Raw genomic sequence first — 19,177 nt, forward strand, 5'->3', positions numbered from 1 at the left:
GTCCCGCCCCCATCCTCCTGTCCCGGGGAGAGCCTCCCCCGGAAGGGGTTGGTGGCAGTCTGGCCTGGCCATGCTTATTAGAGCATGGCAATGGTGCTCATTAGGGTAATGATGTCAGCATGAGAGTGGCTGAGACAGTGTCACCAGCCCCAAATGATCAAAACTCATGAGTCAGGCCCAAGAGCGGCTTAAAAGTCATGACATTTTGAAACAAGTAACCAATGTGGGTTCTTTGTATTTGCCTTCTGATCTCTGAGCCTTTAGGTCACATTCAAGCTTTAGGTTTGAGCCGTTCAGTCACGTTGTCAAGCTTTTCCACAGCCACAAGGGCCAAGCCCTCTTTTGAACAAAGGAAGCTGAGCTGCTCCTCTACGCCCATGATTCCAGGAGTCAGAGCTTTGTAAAAACCACTGTAAGACTTGTAGTAAAATCAGGGGAGTTGGCAACACAGCGAGGTTAGTCAGAGCTAGAGAGGACTGTGAGGAGCATCACAGGGAACTAATCCAGCGAGGAGAATGGGCAGCAGGATGGGAAATGAAAGTCAGTGTTGAAAAATCCAAAATAATAAACACAGAAGGGAATAACTGGAACTATTCAGACATGTTACTGGATTCTAAATTAACTGCATCAGTTCCGGAAACAAACCTAGGCATCACCGTGAGCCGCTCAGTGGAGACCTCTGCTCCATGTGCAGCTCTGCTGAAATAAGCAAACACTGTTTGGCTGCAGAAGGCGCGGGATGGAGAATAATATGGAGTGTCATGATGCCATATCAGAAATGACTGACATTTCACCGGCACAGGACACTCCATTTCATACCAGATATTACAGAACTAGAGGGGTTGAGAAAAGGGCAAGGAGAATGATCAGGAACTGGGCAAGCTCGCATATGGAGACAGCTTGAAACGACTGGGATTGTTTACTTTAGAGAAGAGACAAGAGGGAACATGATCCAAATCTATACAGTAATGACTAGACAGAGAGGGGAGATAGGGAGCTTCTATCCACCTTTTCTCTTAACACAAGAACAAGGTGACAACAATGTTGAAAGACAGCAAATTCAAAACTGGTAAGAGGATTTTCACATAATGCACAATTAGCCCGTGGAACTCACTGTCACATGATATTATTAAATCCCATTTAGCAGCACTCATAAAAGGCATGGGCATTCATTGGATAACAATAATATGCAGAGTTATAATAATAAATACCGAAAACCACTGGAGTTTTGGAAGGACTATAAACCCTAATGCTTCATGGCAGAAGCCAACCTCTAACTAATAGGGTTAGGAAGAAACTTTCCCTGGGGCAGGGTATTCCACAACTGCCACCATCAGAAACAGGCGACTCGACTAGATGGACCCCCCCAGTTGGATCCAGTATTGCATGCTGAATTTCATTTGTAACTCTACAGCCTGCACCTGGGGAGTTCAGGATGGAAAGCTGGAGAGACCATCAGGCATTTCACCCCCATGTGTTTAACACAGACAGCAGCTGAGCGCAAGGGATCTGCAGGCAGGCCTAGTCTTCCCTCTCCCCTTGGCAGCACGGTTGAGTCTGCAGGCAGGCCTAGTCAGGGGTCAGGCTCCAGCACCTGGGGCTCGGCACAGACGAAACACGAGAGCTTGTGGCTAGCAGGCCCGGGCGTTAGGAGTGGAGCGGGCCGACATTTTTCAGACAAAACTTTTTTCACCAAATAATGCATGTTCGGAGCGACCAAACCATTTCACAAATTCGTGTCCAATTCGCCGAATTTTTCATCCAAAAATTCAGAAACAGTCAAAATGTTTGAGTTTTTGATTCAAAACAACTTTTTGTTTCAAATTTTACTCCCCTTCTATTATTTTTTTAAGGTAAAATCCCGCAAAAACCAAACATTTTTGTTTGACCAAAACTCTTTTTTTTTTTGGTTCAGCCACTGAGCTCTATAGCTTGGAGCCACTGTCTGTATGTGTCGGTGTGCAGCCAGCCCTCCCTCCTCACTGGCTTGGAGGCTCTCACCACAGTCACTTCGGTGATTTTTTATTTCATAAAATAAAGTACCGCAATCAGAGATAAATCACGGGTAACAATGACCCTGCCAGCTCCCCCAGTGCCCATGCACGGCTCTCTCCATGCTAAGGCAGACGCAGACAACACAGCCAGAACAGGAACTGGCCTCCTAGGACGGGGGCGTAGGGATCGGGACACATTCCCAATGGGGTCAGCCCCTGCCCTTGAAGCCTGGGCTGAATCACATAGGTGAACTCCCCGGGAAGGTCGCCAGGTCGCCATGACCCTTCCAGCCTCGTTCTCTGGTTCCCAGGGAGCTGAATCGGAAGAACCCCAGTCCTGGGCACTGGGTGGTGCTGAGGTTGAGGAGAAGCTGGTAACTAAGGAGAAGGCAGTGCAGAGGCGGGGTGAGCCCTTCACTGCAGAAGGAGCCCGCAGGTCTGCTTTAGAGGAGCACACACACAGCCCCTGCCTGGCGGAAGGGCTGGCAGCAACCCCAGGGAGTGGAGAGTCTCCACCCCTCAGCTCCGATAGCCAAAGCCACAAGTAAGTGCTGCTGGAGCTCATCGCTGAGCAACCAAAGCTCTAAGTGCTGTCGCCAAGGCCGCTAGTCCCTGGTAAGTACCAGGCCCAGGCAGGCAGCAGGCAGAGGGAGGCTTGGTGTTGTCTCGTGGCCATGCAAGGGCACACCTCTTCCAGAGGCAGGGTCTGAGACAGGGGAGGCTGGAGCTCCGGCTGCGGTGGAGGAGCAGGACACGGCTCGGAGCCTGGAGCAGCTGGAGTGTCAGGCAGTGCGCGATCCTAGAGGCGGTGCCGGAGCCACAGGGTGCAGTCAAGCAGCAGGAGCATCTGAGATGGAGCCAGGAGTTGGTGCAGAGAGGAGCCCGGAGGCGGGTCAGTTGGAGGTGAGCAGGGAGCTGTGAGAGGACAGATCCACGCTGCTGACACTGAAGCCTCTGCTCTCTGCCAGGAGGCCCGGGGAATCCTGAAAAACAAACCACACTGTCCAGGATCCCACATCCCCAGCATGCAGGCCCATGCCCGGACAGCTTCCGCTCAGTCCCCTGCCCTGCCCAGGGGAACACGCTGGCTGCCCTGCTCTGAGCTGAGCTCGAGGGGCCATGTCCTCTGAGCTCCCCCAGCCAGACACCCGCAGCAGTAACCAGTCAGCTTAGCTCATGCCCCAACCCCATCTCAATGGCATCACGTCTCGTCTTCACAGTGACCAGGAACAACAACATCCCAGGAGCTGCTGGGGGAAGCTGGAGGCTTTGGCACCTGTGGAGAGGCTCAGAGGGGACGGGGGCAGTGTGGATTTAGCACGTTAACCAGTGGGGGGGGTTGCTAAAGTTATCATCAGTGAATACATTACTGTTGACATGTGACTGGCATCGCTAGGCTCCAGAGTCACGAGTCCATCAACAGCAATGAGTCAGTTCAGCCCTTTCCGAGCTACTCTTTCAGGCTGCCAGCAGACCCAGGCAGGCACACGCAGGGGTCACGCTTCTGCACGTGTAAGGTTTCTTCCAACAACCCGGACTTGGTTTTTAATGAACGCTCAAACTCCGGCAAACAGTTCTGCAGCAAACCTCCCATCCATGGAATCGTACAATCCAGCCTGGCGCCGGATTCACTCACTGAATTGTCCCAGACACTGGCGCACATGGCCCAGGGCTCCTTTCAGAGCCTGTCGGTGCTGCTCCCTAAGTGGGCACAGGGCTGGGCTCCTGAGCAATGCTGCCCCGCATACTGTGCCCAGGGCCTGGCACCTGCAGGAACCAGGAACCCAGCACTTACCCCCACCGCTGTGTCCTCTGCCTCCCCCAGCACTTACCCCCCACTGCCGCCTCCCCCCAGCACTTATCCCCACTGCCGTGTCCCCTGCCTCCCCCAGCACTTACCCCCACTGCCGTGTCCCCTGCCTCCCCAGCACTTACCCCCACTGCCCTGGCCCTGCTCAGTTGGTGAGCCCAAGCTGCCCTGGCATGTGCTGGTTTATTAGCATCTTACTCCTTGTCTCGCCTTTGCCCGGGGTGTTCCTGATGCTGCACAGCTGGTGGCTATTGGGTTCCCACCTCATCCTGCCTGGGTGGAATTTCATTTCCGAAAGGCAGCTTTGCAGCCCTAGCAGGCCCGTGTGCATCGCTGCGTAACCAGGCAGCTTTCCCATGCCCTGCGGACTCTGAGCTGGGGGGCGGGGGGCAGTGCTTGCTGCCGAGCTCTTACCTCATCACTGGATGTATTCAGGTAATTTAATGATGCTGCTCGTTTCAAGCTACAAAAAGAAAGAAAAAGGGTGAGTTCACGAGCTCAGCCCCTGCCCCTGCCCGTGGGGCGCAGCCTCCTTCCCACCCTTGGGCCTGGCATCTCCGCCTGACAGCACAGGGACAGGAGGAAAGGAGCTTGGACATACACTATTTCCGTGGCAGCCCCTGCCTCCCCTGGGGCCAGAGAGCCCCAGCCCCAGCCCCACCTCCAGGCCCGTCCCTGCAGCCCCTCCTAGAGCTTGGTGGGTCCCCATCTCCGCACACAGGCTGGATGAGAGCCTCTTGCTCCCCCAGTTTTCTCTGGGCTCCACCTGGTGTCACTCTGATGTGACTGAATGCGGGTAGCAGCCTCCATGCTGCTGACACCAGGGCTCCAGGCCAGAGGGCTCTGCAGAAACCCCTCTGTGCAGGGACCCTGCTCCCAAAGAGGCAAAGCCTCAGGAAAGGGCAGCCCCTGGCAGATGAAGACTGCATTTCCGGCTGCGCCCTCCCGCTGCCCTGAGAGGCAGCAATGGGTGTGAGAGCATGCATGCCGCTTGGGAGATGCGTACTTTGTGTTCCTGGGCTCCAGGGGGGCGTTCCCCTGCAGCTTCTTGACTAGCATTTCACTGCTCCTCCTGATCACGTCCCGAAGCTTCACCAGTGAGCTGCTGCGTTGGAGGGCACCAGTGCCGTCCTGCAGAGAGAGAGACAACCAGCAGGGGGCAGTGAGATGGCTGACGAGCACAGGGACTGCACTCCATGCCAAGGGAAGGCTGCAGCAGGACCCCAGCGCAAATGCCCCAGGCTCACTAAGATCTAAATACATGGCAAATCACCATACAAACAGAACTGAGCCTCACTGAATCGGCACCCCACAAACTCCGCCCTCAGAGCCAAGCACGGCCAGCACTGAGAAGGGAAAGCCTCGGACAAGACGGGCACTGATGCCAACCAGTGTCACTCAGCGCAGGGAAATCAACACGGTAGACCAATCACCAACTAACCCTGGTGCCCCTCTAGCCGGCCATTGGCAGTAGGACCTCTCCCGGGGCGGGAGGCTAGTGGGATGCTGGTGGCGTGATTCCCACACTCGCTCACGTGCCCATGGGAGACCCCCGGCCTCTGGAATGCCAGGTGACCGGCCATCCCGGTGCAGTTAGCAGGGGAGCCCCTCCCTGATTGCTCCACATGGTGCGGAGCAAGCACCCCACACGAGGACACCGCTCTGTGGAGACTGAACCCCTTCGCGGATCAAACGCAGGGGGAGGCAGAGTCCACAGACTTCCCCAGAGGGGGTCTCTGGGACTCAGCTTCCTCACCCCGGCTTGCAGCGAGGACCCCCGGTGAGCTCCTGGTGCAGGCACAGGCCGGTCCCGCTGGCAGGAGCCGTGCCCTGGGCCTGCTGGCCGGAGCTGGGGCTGGTGTATGCTGAAGGGAGCTTTACAGTTCATCCTAGGGGGGCTGGGATGCCTGCTCCTCTCCCTCCTCTTCTTCCCTTCGATCACGCCTGCTCCTGGGCTGACTCCTCCCCTGGCATTTCCCCCTCTCCCAGGACCTGCTGGAGTGGCAGGAGATTGCTGTGCTGAAAGCCTCTGGCTCTGGCTGGGCTAGCTAAAGGATGGCTCCTAACAGACGAGGGGCCTGGTGCTAAGGATGCTGGGTCTGAGGGAGCCGTTCAGTGCTCAGAGGAGGAGCATGGAGCTCCTGCCCCAAAGAGGGTTTTCCCTCTCAGAGTAGTGGGTGTGCTTGCCTCCAGCTTTGCCCTGCTACAGATCACTCCCGCTGGCACCTCTGCTTCAAGGGGTGTTTGTTTGCTCTCTGTTTAGCACACGTGGCAGCACCAGGTGCTCTGCAGACTTGCCATGGCTTCTCCTCTTGGAGCCTGCTGACCTGTGGTTCTAGCAGCTCCTGGCTGTTTGTGAAACTCTCGTCCATGGATGTTTTGGACTGAGATAGGGCAGAACAGAGAGAGGGCCACCATGGAGCTCAGCTCAGCTACCTTGGGGCCACATTGGGTCCACACTGGCCAGAACCAGCTGCTCCTGAGGGAGAGGCAAGAAGCCCCCAGTGGCAGTGACAGGATAACCTGCCCAGAGGGCAAATTAAGGCCACATCGGCTAAGCTTGGCCTGCACTACACAGCGGTACCCCGTCCGCACCCTGCTGTGAACAGGCAGGAGAGTTGTCCCCATGCTAACCACAGTGCAGAGACCAATGGAGAGCAGCACAAACTGAGTTCAGCATCATGGCAGCCAACACCACTGCTCACGTCTGCTCAGACATGGGACTACACTGTACAGCAGGCCAGGCCAGTGTGACCACCCGACCCCCTTAAACAGGGTCTAGATCCCTTCCAAAGCTTTTGGATTGTAAAGGACCCTTATGATTTTGACTCCAGCTTAGTTATCCTAAGCCAGCTAAGTGTCCAATCCTTTTTCAAATCCTGCTAAGCTCCTAGTGTCACCACTATCTTGTGGCAATGAGTTCCACACACCAACTGTGTTTTGTGTGAGTCTTGCCTTTGCTCAGCTGTGAATTTGCCACCTTTCAGTTTCAATGACTGTCCCCTTGTTGTTGTGTTACAGGAGCTGGTGAACAGCCACGCCCACCTGCCCACCCTTTTCTGTGCCCTTCATACTTTTTGTCCCTTTGCCACGTCCCCTCTAATCCATCTCCTCTCTAGAGTAAACAAACCTTACGTGTATAAGGCAGCACCTAGATGCCCCAGCTGCCACTGTGCTAGGCTCTGTACATGTGGTAAGAAACATTTGGTAAGCCCCTGCTCCAAAGAGCTTGACAGGCATAATAAGAATGTATTTGCCCTGTGCTAGGGTCTGGGAACAGTGAGCTGTTCAAAATGGAAGTACCGGGCCGGATCAGCGCATGGGCCCAGAGTCCCGTGTCTCACACCAGCCAGGAGCAGCCAATTCAGAGGTGAGTCCATGAAACCCCATAAAGGACAATCAGGGGATAACCTGTGCAGAGGAATGTTTCCCACAGCCCGGGCAGTCAGGGGCAGAGTCAGTTCCTGAAGCACTACGGTTTCTGTCCCACTCCAAGCCTGTCTCCTATACCCGAATGGCCCCATCCCTAGGAATGGGAGGTTACTCCTTTGCAGACCCGTTTTTTCCTTTCATCAGGGTGGCAATTGCTGCTTTCCACTTTCACTTCTCCCTGCCTCACGAGATCGTCCCTGTGTCTTTCACTGATCTAGAATCTGTCCTATTCCCTCGCTCACTAATCAGGCACACTTTGCAGTCTCCACTTGCAGAAGTTTTTCCAGGCCTCTAATAATTTTTCATGCCCATCTCCAAATCCCTGCTATTTCTGCTCTAGGGTTTTCTCACCAGGGTGCCCCATACTGCACGCAGCACCACAGATGACCACACGCCACAGATTTATGTACTGCCAATAGAATGACTTGCCATTCCATTCCTCTGCATTTCAGAGAATTTCACTCTGCGGCTGACAATGCTGCCCCGGTCTCTTTCCCAGGTGGTTCCAGTTAATTCAGAACCCAGGCAGGTGGAGGAGTCGGTCAGATGATTCTCTCCAAGTGCATTACCTTGGATTTGTCAGCATTGAATATTGTTACCACTATGTAGTCCATTCTCCTAGCTTGACTGGGTCCCTAGGAGGTCCCTCATAGTTCTTTCTCTGGGCTTGACAAAGCTAAACATGATCCAATGGCTCAAAGTTGAAGCTGGACAAATTCAGACCAGAAGTAAGATGTAAATTTTTAACAGGGAGAGTAATTAACCAGTAGAACAATTTACTCAGGGTCGTGGTGGATTCTCCATCACTGGAAATTTTCAGATCAAGGTCAGACATTTTTCTGAAAGCTCTGCTCTAGGAATTATTTTGGGGAAGTCTTATGGCCTGTGCTATACAGGACAGACTAGATCATCACAATGGTCCTTTCTGGCCTTGGAATCTATGAACGTTCTGTGCAGAAGCCATGCTGGTTAGTCCCACATAGCTAACATTTATCGAGAAATTAGCTCATTCTACTTTTAATTATAATTTCAACCTAGTCAGCTGAGCCTGAAGTGCAGGCCCTGGTCTGTCCTTTGCAGGATCATTCCTGTAGCCTTTGTGACGAGAAAATGTACCTATCTTCCAGCCCTCCAGTGCAGTACCTAATTTCAGTGGGTGGTGGTAATCCAGCCATTAAGGGCCTGGGTTTAGGGAGACTCCTCTGCACAAGTTACCCCCAGAGGATTTCACGGACTCTCCATTCTTGGCCGCTGGTAGGGACGGTCCCTGGGTTAGCTGGGCCCCTACCCTGCATGTTTTGGCTAGCCACTGTATTCTCAAGCTCCTCTACAGCTCTTGGCAGCACCACCTGATACCAGAGGCTTACTGCTCTTTAATATCAGTATGATCCAGCATCTTTCCTTCTGACCCCTCAATCCCTGATACAGCAGCTCCAAGGTGGGAATTTCCACAACAGCCTCAGCCATGAATACTTTGGCGAAGAAATCCTTTTGCTTCTCAGCAGCCTCCTCCTCTTCTGTATTTGCTCCCTTTGACTCCAGGTGGTCCAGCGGACCCACCACTTCCCTCACAGAATTCCTGCTTGTGATCTGCTTACATACCCCAGGTTTATTTTTAATACTTTTGGGCACTTGCTTGTCAGATTCCACCTTAGCCAGCTTGGTTCCTCAAGTTTTGTCTGATGTAGTGCATGCTCCTTTCTACTGACTTCATTCCTTTCTGAAGGGTCTCTTGGGCCTGAGTAACCCCTTAAACCAGCCATTTAGCCAGACTTCTCGCTCTCCCTTTGCTGTTCTGAAGTACACCTGCCCTTCAAGACTGTCATTGCTTCCTTCAGTAGAATCAAAATCTATGGGGCTTGGGGCTTCTTTATTTTTGTCTCTACTGCCTCTTTGAGCAGCTTCCTCGTCCTTTACATTCCCATCTTACTTGTAGTGTCAATGTGCCAGGTTTGGGTGACTGTCCTCCGCTGCGTGTTGGCATTTTGGTCGCTATAACAGAGCTCATCTACTCTCCCTTCTTGAGCCAACTGCAGTGTGCTACTCGGGATTCTCCCCTGGCGTGCTTTGGAGCTACCTGCCCAAGAAGCAATCACTGAAGTGAACTGCTTCTCTGAACGCGGTCCTGTGATGCCATCTGACCAGGTGCTATGTGGGAAGTCTCCCATTATTATTGTTGCATTACATGGAGTGGCCTCTTTGATCTCCCTCAGTACTGCACACTCCCAATCCCTTTCCAGGAGGCTGATGGTAACAAACTCTTATCGTTAGATCTGTATTCTTCAGATGTGGAGTATGTCTGTACACCAGCTGTGCTGTGTGGTCCCTGGCACTCAGAAATGCCACCCGTTAGGGTCCACTGAACCTTTCAGTTCTGGCACTACTCCTCCCCCTCCCTGCAGAGGTGGGTCCTACACAGCTCACACTTGTCCATGGATGCTGATCGTTCCATCCTGAGCCAACACACCTCCAAGCTCCTCTTGCCTGGCTAGGAATTCTAATTTCCCTAGGCTGGGCCTTTGCTTCTCACTGTAGGGGTGGGGTGGGATTACTTTTGACTGTATGCCTATTCTTAACTCCTGGGCCTGCCAGTTCGATAATAACAGCATTTCCCTGTGTGACCTCAACCTGGCCCTGACCTGAAGCCCCCGACCTAGCCAGCCCTGTGTGTGGAGCGAAAAGCATTTCAAAGAAGGCTCTGTCAGAGGCCCTTGGTCCAGGCATTCTTCATAGTGATTGAAATATAGCTTCCAGGACCTCTCCCTCCCTCTATGCTACCTAGGGAAAACACTCAACAGTTCTCCCAGTCTCCCCATGTGCAGTGATCAAAATCCCCTATGGAAGCTCCTAGCTCCAATCCCAGTCCCTGGAGCAACCTTCTCGGTCCATGAGGATTGATCAGCCTCCACCGTCTCTGCTGGAAGGTGGGTCCTATCTAAGAGGATATACCCTCCATCGCACCTACATCCCCTCCCGCCACGGGACTGACTGCAGGGCCAAGAGGATGGGGAAAGGCCGCCACGCTCTGCAACGGCCCTTCGTCACCGCTGGAATAGTTTCAGCTCTCACTGCTCCTCCAGTTCAGCAGCTCTAGCCTCAAGATGCTGTCCCTGGGCCCTGAGGTCAATGGGCTGTTTGCACTGGCTGCAAACGAACCCCCACATGCCCTTGGCCCAGGCATCCTGGGGTGGGTGTCCTGGCAGATGATGGGGGACCAGGTTATCTTTCCTTAAGTGGAGGGCCAGGATTTCAGTGGTCTATCTCATCCACAGGATATTTGAGTACTTCACTAACAGCCAATCTAGCAGCCTGCCCCCCACTGCCATCTTCCCCACTGCTCACTCCAGCAGTTGGCTCTCTGCCCTCCCACGGGGCAGTGGCAGGGAAAACCACGGTTGGCTACCAACGTCCTATTTGCTGTGGTGCCAGGCAGCCCCTCCGGCTGGAGCTGAGAGAAGCGGCCGCTGGTGCATTTGCTAGCTCTGCGTGCGGAACCAGCGTGGGCTCTGCGTGCTGGGGCAGACCCTTCCCCACGCTGTACAGGAGAGCTCAGTCAGGCTGGTGCCCAGAGAGACAGGAGAGAGCAGGACCAGTGTTCTCCGACCTCCAAAGGCCCTTCACAATAACAGGGCGGCAGATAAACCCTTGGAGCAAAGCGTCAGGGTTTGTAAAATGGAGGCCTGCTGTATACAGGGGTCTCCCTCCTCAGGAAGTGCCACGAGTCCCTTCCAGAAAGTCCCACAAGGTAGCTGAGTGTGGGGGGCCCATGAACCCTGCAGTGCCCTGTCTCTAGCCTAGCTGAGCCCCTTTGTGAGATGTTACCCAGCATTCTGCAGCGAGGGAGGCTGGACCGCTGGAGCTGAGGAGATGCCAGCTAGGAAGAGGGTGGAGCAAGCCCACCTCAGAGTGGCTGCTCTGATATTCCCCTGGTGAAGCCAGTGGTGGGATGGGAGGGGACAGGGATGAGCTGGAGATACAAACTCTTTGCTGGGGCCCCTGCTCTAGCAGAGACAGAAGCAGCTCACATTCCTCACGCTCCACACACACACAGCCAGAAGGGAGCGTTGTGAGCATCTCACCTGACCTCCAGTAGAACGCAGGTCCCAGAACCTCACCCAGTGACACCTGAACCCAGCCCGGCCTTCTGGCTGGGCTAGAACAGAGCTTTTAGAAAGACATCCAGTCTCAACTGAAAGACTCCTAGTGGTGAAGGAACCACTGCATCCCTTGGTGAACTGGTCCAGTGAGTAATTACCCTCAATGTTGAAAATGTCCACCTTACTTCCACTCTGAATTTGCCTCAGTTTCCAGCCACTGGATCTTGTTCTGCCTTTGCTTTCCAAACTCTGACTCATCTCCTGTTCCCGTGAGGGATTCAGTCACTAGGAATGCAGAGAGCAGAGTATCTGACGACTGGGACTTGCCTATTACGCAAAGGATGTTGCAAGGCATTTAGACAGAGTTGTAGCTAGTGCTGGGGAGGAGTCCGTTCTTGGCACATAGTGATACAGTGACAGCAGGAAGTGAAGGTACATTTAAATTGCTAGGAATAAAACTTTCAGATCTATGCACAGAGGGAGCTTCAGCATCTCCGTGCACGGAGGAGATGATGGTATGAAGAGGGGGGTTATTTTTGTGTGTGGATGGGACAGACAGCCTCTCCAGCAGGGCCGAGGGGGGCTCCACCCTAATCCAAGTGCCGAGAGTGGACACGACAAAGGGACACGACGTGCAGAAGGGCAAAGAGAAGGGCAGGCATGGCTATTCATCCACTCCCGTAACACAACAACAAGGGGATAGTTATGAAACTGAAAGGTGGCAATTCACAACTGAGCAAAGGCAAGAGGTTTTCACACAATACACACTTGGCATGTGGAACTCACTGCCACAAGAGATCAATGATTCTTCCTTGGTGTTAAGGCCAGAAGAGACTAGATTATGTAGCCTGAGCTCCTGTACAACACAAGCCAGAGAATTTCATCCAGTGAACCCTGTATTGAGCCCAGTCACTTGTGTTTGACTTCCAGAAAAGCGTCCCCTCTAGATTTCAAGACAGCAGGAGATGGAGAATGCACCAGTGCCCTGGAGAGTTTATTCCAAGGGCTAATCACCCCCACCGGTAAAAATCTGGGCTTTACTTTGGATTTGAACTGGTTGGGCCTCAGCTTCCAGCCACTGGTTCTCGTTCTGCCTGTTGTGGCTAGATGAAAGAGCCCTTCAGCCCCTGGCATTTCCCCCCCGAAGGTAATCTGCCGCAGTCAAGTCCCCTCTCAGCCTCTTTCAGGAGAAACTGAATAGCTTGAACTCTGTCAGTCTCTCACTGGGAGGCATTTTCTCCAGCAGAGCAGCCCTCAAATCCGATTTATGGCTCTTCTCTGCCCCCCCTCCAATTTTTCAGTTGAGGCCAAAGGCTTAGCAGTATTCAGTGAAGGACTGGGTATTTATCCGGCTACTGAGCTATTCAGAGATACAGCAGTGGGGAGTTAAAGAAAGGATTGGGCAGGGATACACCCGCCTGCCTCAGGGCATGAGCCAGCCTCCAGCTAATAGGGTCAGGAGGAAACGGCCTTTGGTTAGCCCACTGCTACTGCTGGAGGGTTTCTTCCAGCCTGCTGCGGGGCAGCCAGCTCTAGCTCTCATTGGAGGTGGGCCCTGGCTCCACCCTGAGCTGGCAATTGCCATGTGAATGGCACTGTTCCCACAGTCGGTACTGAGGTGCCCTCACATCGCTTCCCCCCACCACCCTACAACATTCCTGCTTGTAGCTCTGATCAGCCCCGCGTCAGTGCTTGGCCAAGCCTGAGCTCAGCCCCTCTGGCCTCTGGGAGCTGCCCCCGGTTGTGTATCTGCTGGGGGAGCTCATTCCCAGCCCTGCTGCGCGGTCTCTTGCGGTCTGTTGGGGAGTGGCCTGCCCGCAGCAGCAGCAGGCCGTGACTCGGAACCGACACTGAACCTCAGTGGCTGCAGACACAGGCAGAGGGAGGCAGCCGAGTGCCGCAGCTAGGCCCCAGGACCAGGAGTCAGGAGAGCTTGGGTTTGTTCCCTTGTGTGATCATGGACAACTCCTTTAGGGCAACACTTTCCAGAGTGGCCCCTCACTCGGGGTGCCCAGCCTGAGGTAGCCCAGGCCTAATTGCCCAGAGGTGCTCCCACTGATGGGAGTCCTCAGCACCTCTGGGAACCAGAGCCTGCCCTGAGCCACCTACTGGGGGCCCCACTTTGGGAAACGTGACCATGGGCTGTCTGAGCCCCCGTCCCCCCCATCTGTTCAAGGGGCTCGCTCACTCACTCCCCTTTGCATTTAAGTATTGCTGTGCTCAGGTGCATCTCCCCTACCACGCTGTGACGCCTGCCCCACACAGACACACAGGCCCCACACACTCCCCTCCTCCTGGAAATGTGTTGGGAAAGCTGGAGTGGGCCAGGGCTGGGGAGCTGCAGCACACCCGGGCCCAAGGAAGGAGTGGGCTTGCTTCACCCAGTGTCGGTCCAAGTACCGGCAGAGCTGGGGGGCCTGGCCTGTGTCGCATGGAAAGAAGCACAAGGCAGCAGTTCAGGTCTGGCTGCCTTTAATCGGAGGTAAGTTAGTTCACAGCATCGACGGGGAGCCCCAGTTCACGTCAGAGAGACGCGCCGCGGCAGAGGTGCTCCCCACGCCCAGTGCCAGAAGCAGGCCGCTGAATAACTCGGTGGCAGGTGGAGCGTACAGCCATGCAGGGGCCCAAAGCATGGTCGGAAGAGACGCAGGAGCAGGGGCTGGCTTACGGCTCTCTGGGGAAGCACTGGGAGCAGCCACCAAGGAGAGGCTTCTTCACAGTGTCCTGGCCCAGGCCTTGCTTCGGGCTGGAGCATGGTCATGTGGGCACTGGCCTGCGGGCTACCAGGGAGTGAGCTGGGCACCCAGCACCACTCAGCAGGAGCTCCTCTGCACTCAGGGCAGGAAGGCAGCAGCTGCTGTGCATCTGGCATTAACAGGGCTCTGGCTCCCTGAGGTAAAGACACCCCCCACCCCTGCACTGGATGCCAGGGCCTAGAGGGGCTGCCAGCAGCAAGGGTCGGCTTCCTCACAGGCCACACAGAGCCCTGCCCCACAACCCCTACTAGGGCGCAGAGTGCCAGGGCTAACATTCCCTCTTGCAAGGCAACCCATCCTGGGCCACCGAGCCCTGGGGCAAGCGACCCGACACACACACTGCACAGAGCACCAGGCAAATGCCACCCTGGCAAGGCAGCCCCCCACACTGCAACCCCTTGTGCAGAGGGTCCTAGGAGACCCCTTCTAGAGTGCTCCAGCCCTGCCAGCTCCCATGGCCTCTGCGACCTAGCTCTCTTCTCTATGCCCCTGCCATTGGACTGGGAGCCAGTCCTGCTGCTTGGAGCCCTGTCTGAAGGGAGCTGTGGTCTCAGCACACTTCTCAGGCGCTCCCAGACAGACCCCTCTTCAGCATCAGCCCCTCTGTCTGCAGCAGGGGAGTAACCAACCTTTCCAGGGCCACAATCAGGGCCCCCCCTTCCCCGTAGCCTCCTCCTAAGTACAAGGCAGTGACCTGGGAGTCTGAATGCAGCTCCCAGCCCAGGTCCCTCAGGCCTGCCTGGGTCGAGGCTGCTCAGCTGTTGTCCGAGTATGAGCTGGGCTGGGAGAAGGAAGTGGGGACTCCCCAGTCCAAGTCCATCTTGTGCCTCAGAAACATGCCCTGCTCTGTCTCCTCCCCCACCACCCCTTCACCTCCCTACAGCCAGCTCCCAGAACTGAGCCCCTCTCTCCCTCCGTCCCCCCGCATCCCCTCAGCCCTCCCTACTGCTCCTCCCAAAGCAATTCACCCTGCCGCAGGTGGAGCGCCCCCATCCCGTGTGGGCCTCCTGCTGTCCCACTCTGCTGGGAGCTCCGGCTGCGGCCTGCCTGCTCCCTTCCCCTGCCACTATGGCTACACAGGGCTCCAGCCTCTGCACCTTCATTCCCTGCTCCCTTCCTCTTAAAGGAGCAGCAGAGCACACCCTGCTTCACCCCACTCCCCGTCCCCCACAAGCGGAGCTAAGGGGAAACGCAGGCTGGCTTGGAACCGGTTTCTCAGCGCCGTCACGCCAGGGCCATAAGGGAGCCCAGGCTGGACACCCTGCCCTACGGCCTCAGCAGAGAGGCCAGGACCGAACAAGCCACACGCAGCCGTGCTTGTCCCATGTCTGCATCCCGCAGCCCCTGCCTCTCCCAGGCCCTTCCGATGCTGCCCCCAACCCTGACGGGGAGTCTGGATCAACAGCCCCTGCTTGCAGGGCAGGACCCCTTGCTTTGGGCAGCCCTCTGCTCACCTCAGCCTTGACACCTGTTTCAGTCCTCGCCCCAGCCAGAGCCCAGCGCTACCATCCTGTGAGTCAGAGCAGGGCCTCAGAGCCCACAGGGCAGAGCCACCCTTGCTCGCCCCAGTCTCTGGCCTAGCACGGCCTAGTGGTGCCAGACACAGGCCCATTGTAACATGATACAAGGCTACAGGGAACAAAGTGCCCACACACAGCCCAGCACAGATCCCCACGCGGCCCAGGCCTGCACGCCCCAAACCGTACCCCCTAGCCTCCCTGTGCCCTGGCAGCTAGGGGAGAAGCCTGGCAGGCTCGGGGCGTGTGCGTGTTACAGAGCAGTCTGTGGCAAGATGGGGGAGTGTGCATGGGGGGGAGGCGAGCTCCTTTGGGCATGTGGTGCACACCCAGGAAGCGAGGACACTTTCCATCAGCAGGCCAGGCCCCAGTGACACAAGGACAGAAGCAGAGGTCGGGGGCCAGAGGGATCCCTGCAGTGGCCCTGCCCTGGCCAGAGGGAGCAGGCAGCTCCGTGCAGATTCTTCCTGCTCTCTCGCTGGCTGACAGACTACTGCGGCTGAGCCCCCTGCAGCCAGGTGCTCCTCTGTGGGTGCCGTGGTGCCCCTCACGCGCTGGGAAGGTAGGCTGGGGACTGGCGCGGAGTCCTTGCCGAGGAAAGCAGGAGCGGTGGAAGGAGGGATGGTGCGGAGGAAAAGTCGGAAGGTACAACACATACATCCAGGTGATTGTAGTGGAAGGGAAAGAGGGAGTCTCAGGAGGCATTTAAGCCTAGTGCACAGAGAGGAGAAAGACATCATTTATAAGGCCATAGTGAGGATGGAGGTAACCCTGGAGGGTAGGCGGGGGCTGTGCCCCAGCCCGGGCAGAGCCGGAACACACGGCTGCCCTGCAACTGGGCACTGGCCATTCCTAGGGGAGCAGGAAGACTCAGCCAGGGGCCTGAAATGCGTGGAGTTAAAGGGGGTGAGTGGGCAGAGCTGCAGCAGGCAGGACAGAGGCTCCCTGTGTGCAGACACAGAGGCCTGGGAAGGTTTGAGAGGCCCTGGAGGCTGGCTCCAGATCGGGCCCAGTCAGCTCTTACGCCCTCCCTGGTGTTCAGTGCCTAACAAGCAGTGCCTCCATCCTCCTCCTCTCCGTTCCTGGCTGGCTTGCTGGGCTGCAGCCACAGTTTCACTGGCTCTGTAGCTAGGCAGGGCTGGGGTTGCTAATGAAATACCAGCAGAGCCCCCTGCCCCCTCTCCTGCGGAGTGTTCAAGCCCCCGCAGGCCTAGTGCTGGTTAGAAAGGGCCCACGTGCAGCACGTCCCTTGGGAGGTCTCGGTGCTACCTTCCTGCCCAAACCACTGCAGGGCAAACCTGCTGCCATGGGGAGCTGCTCTGGGGAGGGCAGGACAGCAGTTCATGGACAGAGGTCTCTGGCACTTGAGGGCCTTCTCTGCCCATTGACTTGACCACTGGAAGCTACACAACCTTTGGCCCCAGGGGGTTAGACAGGCAGGACTGGGGGTTCGCACGAGGGGATGGGTAGCTAGGATCAGAGCCACAAGTGGAACTTCTGAATCATCCAGATCAGAGCAGGGAGCAACTGCCCATGAGAGACAAGATCCTAAGTTAACTGAATCCATCTACCCCTGGGAAGGGCACGTAGCCAAGGGTAAGAGCTCCTGCAGAGCAGAAGAGCGAGGAAGCCAGCCATGCAGCCAGGCCCGCAGGCAGCAGAGCTGTGGGGAATGGGAAATGCACTGAGCCACCAGGCTGGGACTCCCACCTCCCTCCTCAGGGCTCAGCCTCAACTGGGGCAGCTGTGAGCTGCAGCCCTCCCTGGAGCTACATTTGGCCTCATTCCATGGCTTGCCAAGCCAGGCAAGAGAAGTACTGCTAGGCCTCCCTGGCTCAGGACACGACAGCAGGCACCGCCTTCCCCCAGCTAGGGCAGCAGCTTGGGCTGGGACGTGGCATAGCCTGGGCCTCTAGAAAGGGTGTGATCTGGGGCAGCCCCTCAGGGAAAGAGCTCCCAGCCCACCACCAGAACAAAGCAGATCAAAAGGGCACCATAGTGCAGACATAGCATGGGAGGAACCACGCAGGGAAAGGCAAGCCAGGAGATCAGTGATAGGGGATTCTGGACCCAGAGCCTGGCAGCCCCCAATCCACCCTCTCTGGGGGATGACAGTGCCCTTCAGAGACCCATCCAGGTGGGGCAGTCCTCCAGCCCCTCCCCTGGCAGGCAGGGAGACAGCTGTCCTGGCCTCCTCCCTCCATAGAGCAGCAGGCTGCCTGCATTCCTTGGGAGAAGGAGCTGCACCGCAGCCTGGAGAGGAGACCACCACCATCCTCTGGAAGGAGAACCCCACCTCTGCTGCCCCTGAAGGATAGACCCTCTTCCCCCGCTCCCAGCCTGTGGGCTCCTCGCCAGTCCTATTCGCAGCTGTCGGGGGCTCCCTGCCAGCTCTGCTCCCAGCCCCGGGACTCCCCACATTGCCTATAGAGGTTACTCCACTTGGGTACAATCCACAATCAAGAGAGCGAGAGGCATGGTGCTGCCTGGCCGTCATGGCAAGGGAGGTGGGAAGTGGGGATGGAGGAGAGGCTCATGCAGGGTGTGCATGTGGGGTGGGGTTAGTGAGCTGATGGAGGAGGTGGGGGTGTGTGTTAATGTAGCCAGGGTCACAGCAGCCAGGAGTTGCCTAGCCTAGGCCAAGCCCGTCCCCCACCATGCGCCGTGCCCTCGTCCTTTAGCTCGGATATGCCCAGAAACTAGCTACAGTGCCACAGCTCCCCCGAGCCAGAACACACACCCTCTCCCTAGCACCACGTGCCCCACACTCTCCCCACTGCCCCTCATGAGTCTGACCCTGTGCACTGCACCCCGAGCTAGACTCACATGCCCACTCCTCTGGGCCAGGAGGCTGGTGCCCCTTTGAGCAATGGAAACAGAAAGGCTGCCTCCTTTCAGAGCAAGCCTGCCCTGGCCTCCAGAGCCGGATGGAAGCCACCACCAGGGTCACGAGCAGTCTCTTTTGGAGACACTCCTGCCCTCCCTGCCTGTGCTCCCACTGAGCCCTAACTCTCGACCCCTCCCTTAGACTGACGCCACTAGGGGGCAATGTATCATAAGGGGGCACACGCTGGGAGGGATGTATGGCTTTCAGCCTCCTGGGGCAGTAGTGAGGGTAGGGAGTTACCTGCAGCTATAACCCACTCACCAGTCACACACACACGCACACACCCCCTCCCACCCCAGCAGGGTGCTCTCAGAGTGCTGCCCACCCCAGGGCACAGGAGCTGTCTGCCAGGCTCCCTCAGGAATCCCACTCAGGGCTGGCAGTCCGTGTGCGATGCAGACATAGCCAGGAGGGTGTTAAAGGGGATGCCAAGTCTGGGTTAGGGGCAAGCCAGGGCTGCTTCATTCTGGACATTTCCAACGGCAGGCTCAGCAGCCCCTCAGAGCAGGAGTCTCCCCTCGGAGCGACTGCCAGGCGCTCCTCTACCTGGCCCGGCTGGCTAATGGCGAGAGAGGGCAGGGCAAGGTGCAGGGAATGAATGAGGCAGGCAGGGATGCCAGGACAGGCCATCAGCTCCTGAGACTGCAGGGGGCAGCACTGCGGCCAGGGCCCCTGGGCAAGTGC

The 19,177-nt window shown here is 56.6% G+C and overlaps 1 protein-coding gene across 7 annotated transcripts in view; it reads right to left on the reverse strand.

Moving 5' to 3' along the window:
* Nucleotides 1–900: 900 nt before the first annotated feature.
* Nucleotides 901–19,177, reverse strand: part of KLC4 (kinesin light chain 4) — a 50,690-nt gene continuing 32,413 nt past the window's right edge. For 5 of the 7 annotated variants that reach the window (XM_077814192.1, XM_077814188.1, XM_077814189.1 and 2 more), the window contains exons 14-16: nt 4,811–4,935; nt 4,219–4,267; nt 901–2,977 (exon numbers count right to left, since the gene is read on the reverse strand). In XM_077814192.1, coding sequence (XP_077670318.1) covers nt 2,888–2,977; nt 4,219–4,267; nt 4,811–4,935 — 264 coding nt within the window. In that variant the 3' untranslated portion in view covers nt 901–2,887. Of the gene's footprint in view, nt 2,978–4,218; nt 4,268–4,810; nt 4,936–14,994; nt 16,318–19,177 lie in introns of those variants that run through there. The other 2 variants (XM_077814194.1, XM_077814195.1) reach the window with 2 other exon arrangements.

The sequence above is a fragment of the Eretmochelys imbricata genome, chromosome 3 (assembly GCF_965152235.1).
Source record: "Eretmochelys imbricata isolate rEreImb1 chromosome 3, rEreImb1.hap1, whole genome shotgun sequence".
NCBI lineage: Eukaryota > Metazoa > Chordata > Testudines > Cheloniidae > Eretmochelys > Eretmochelys imbricata.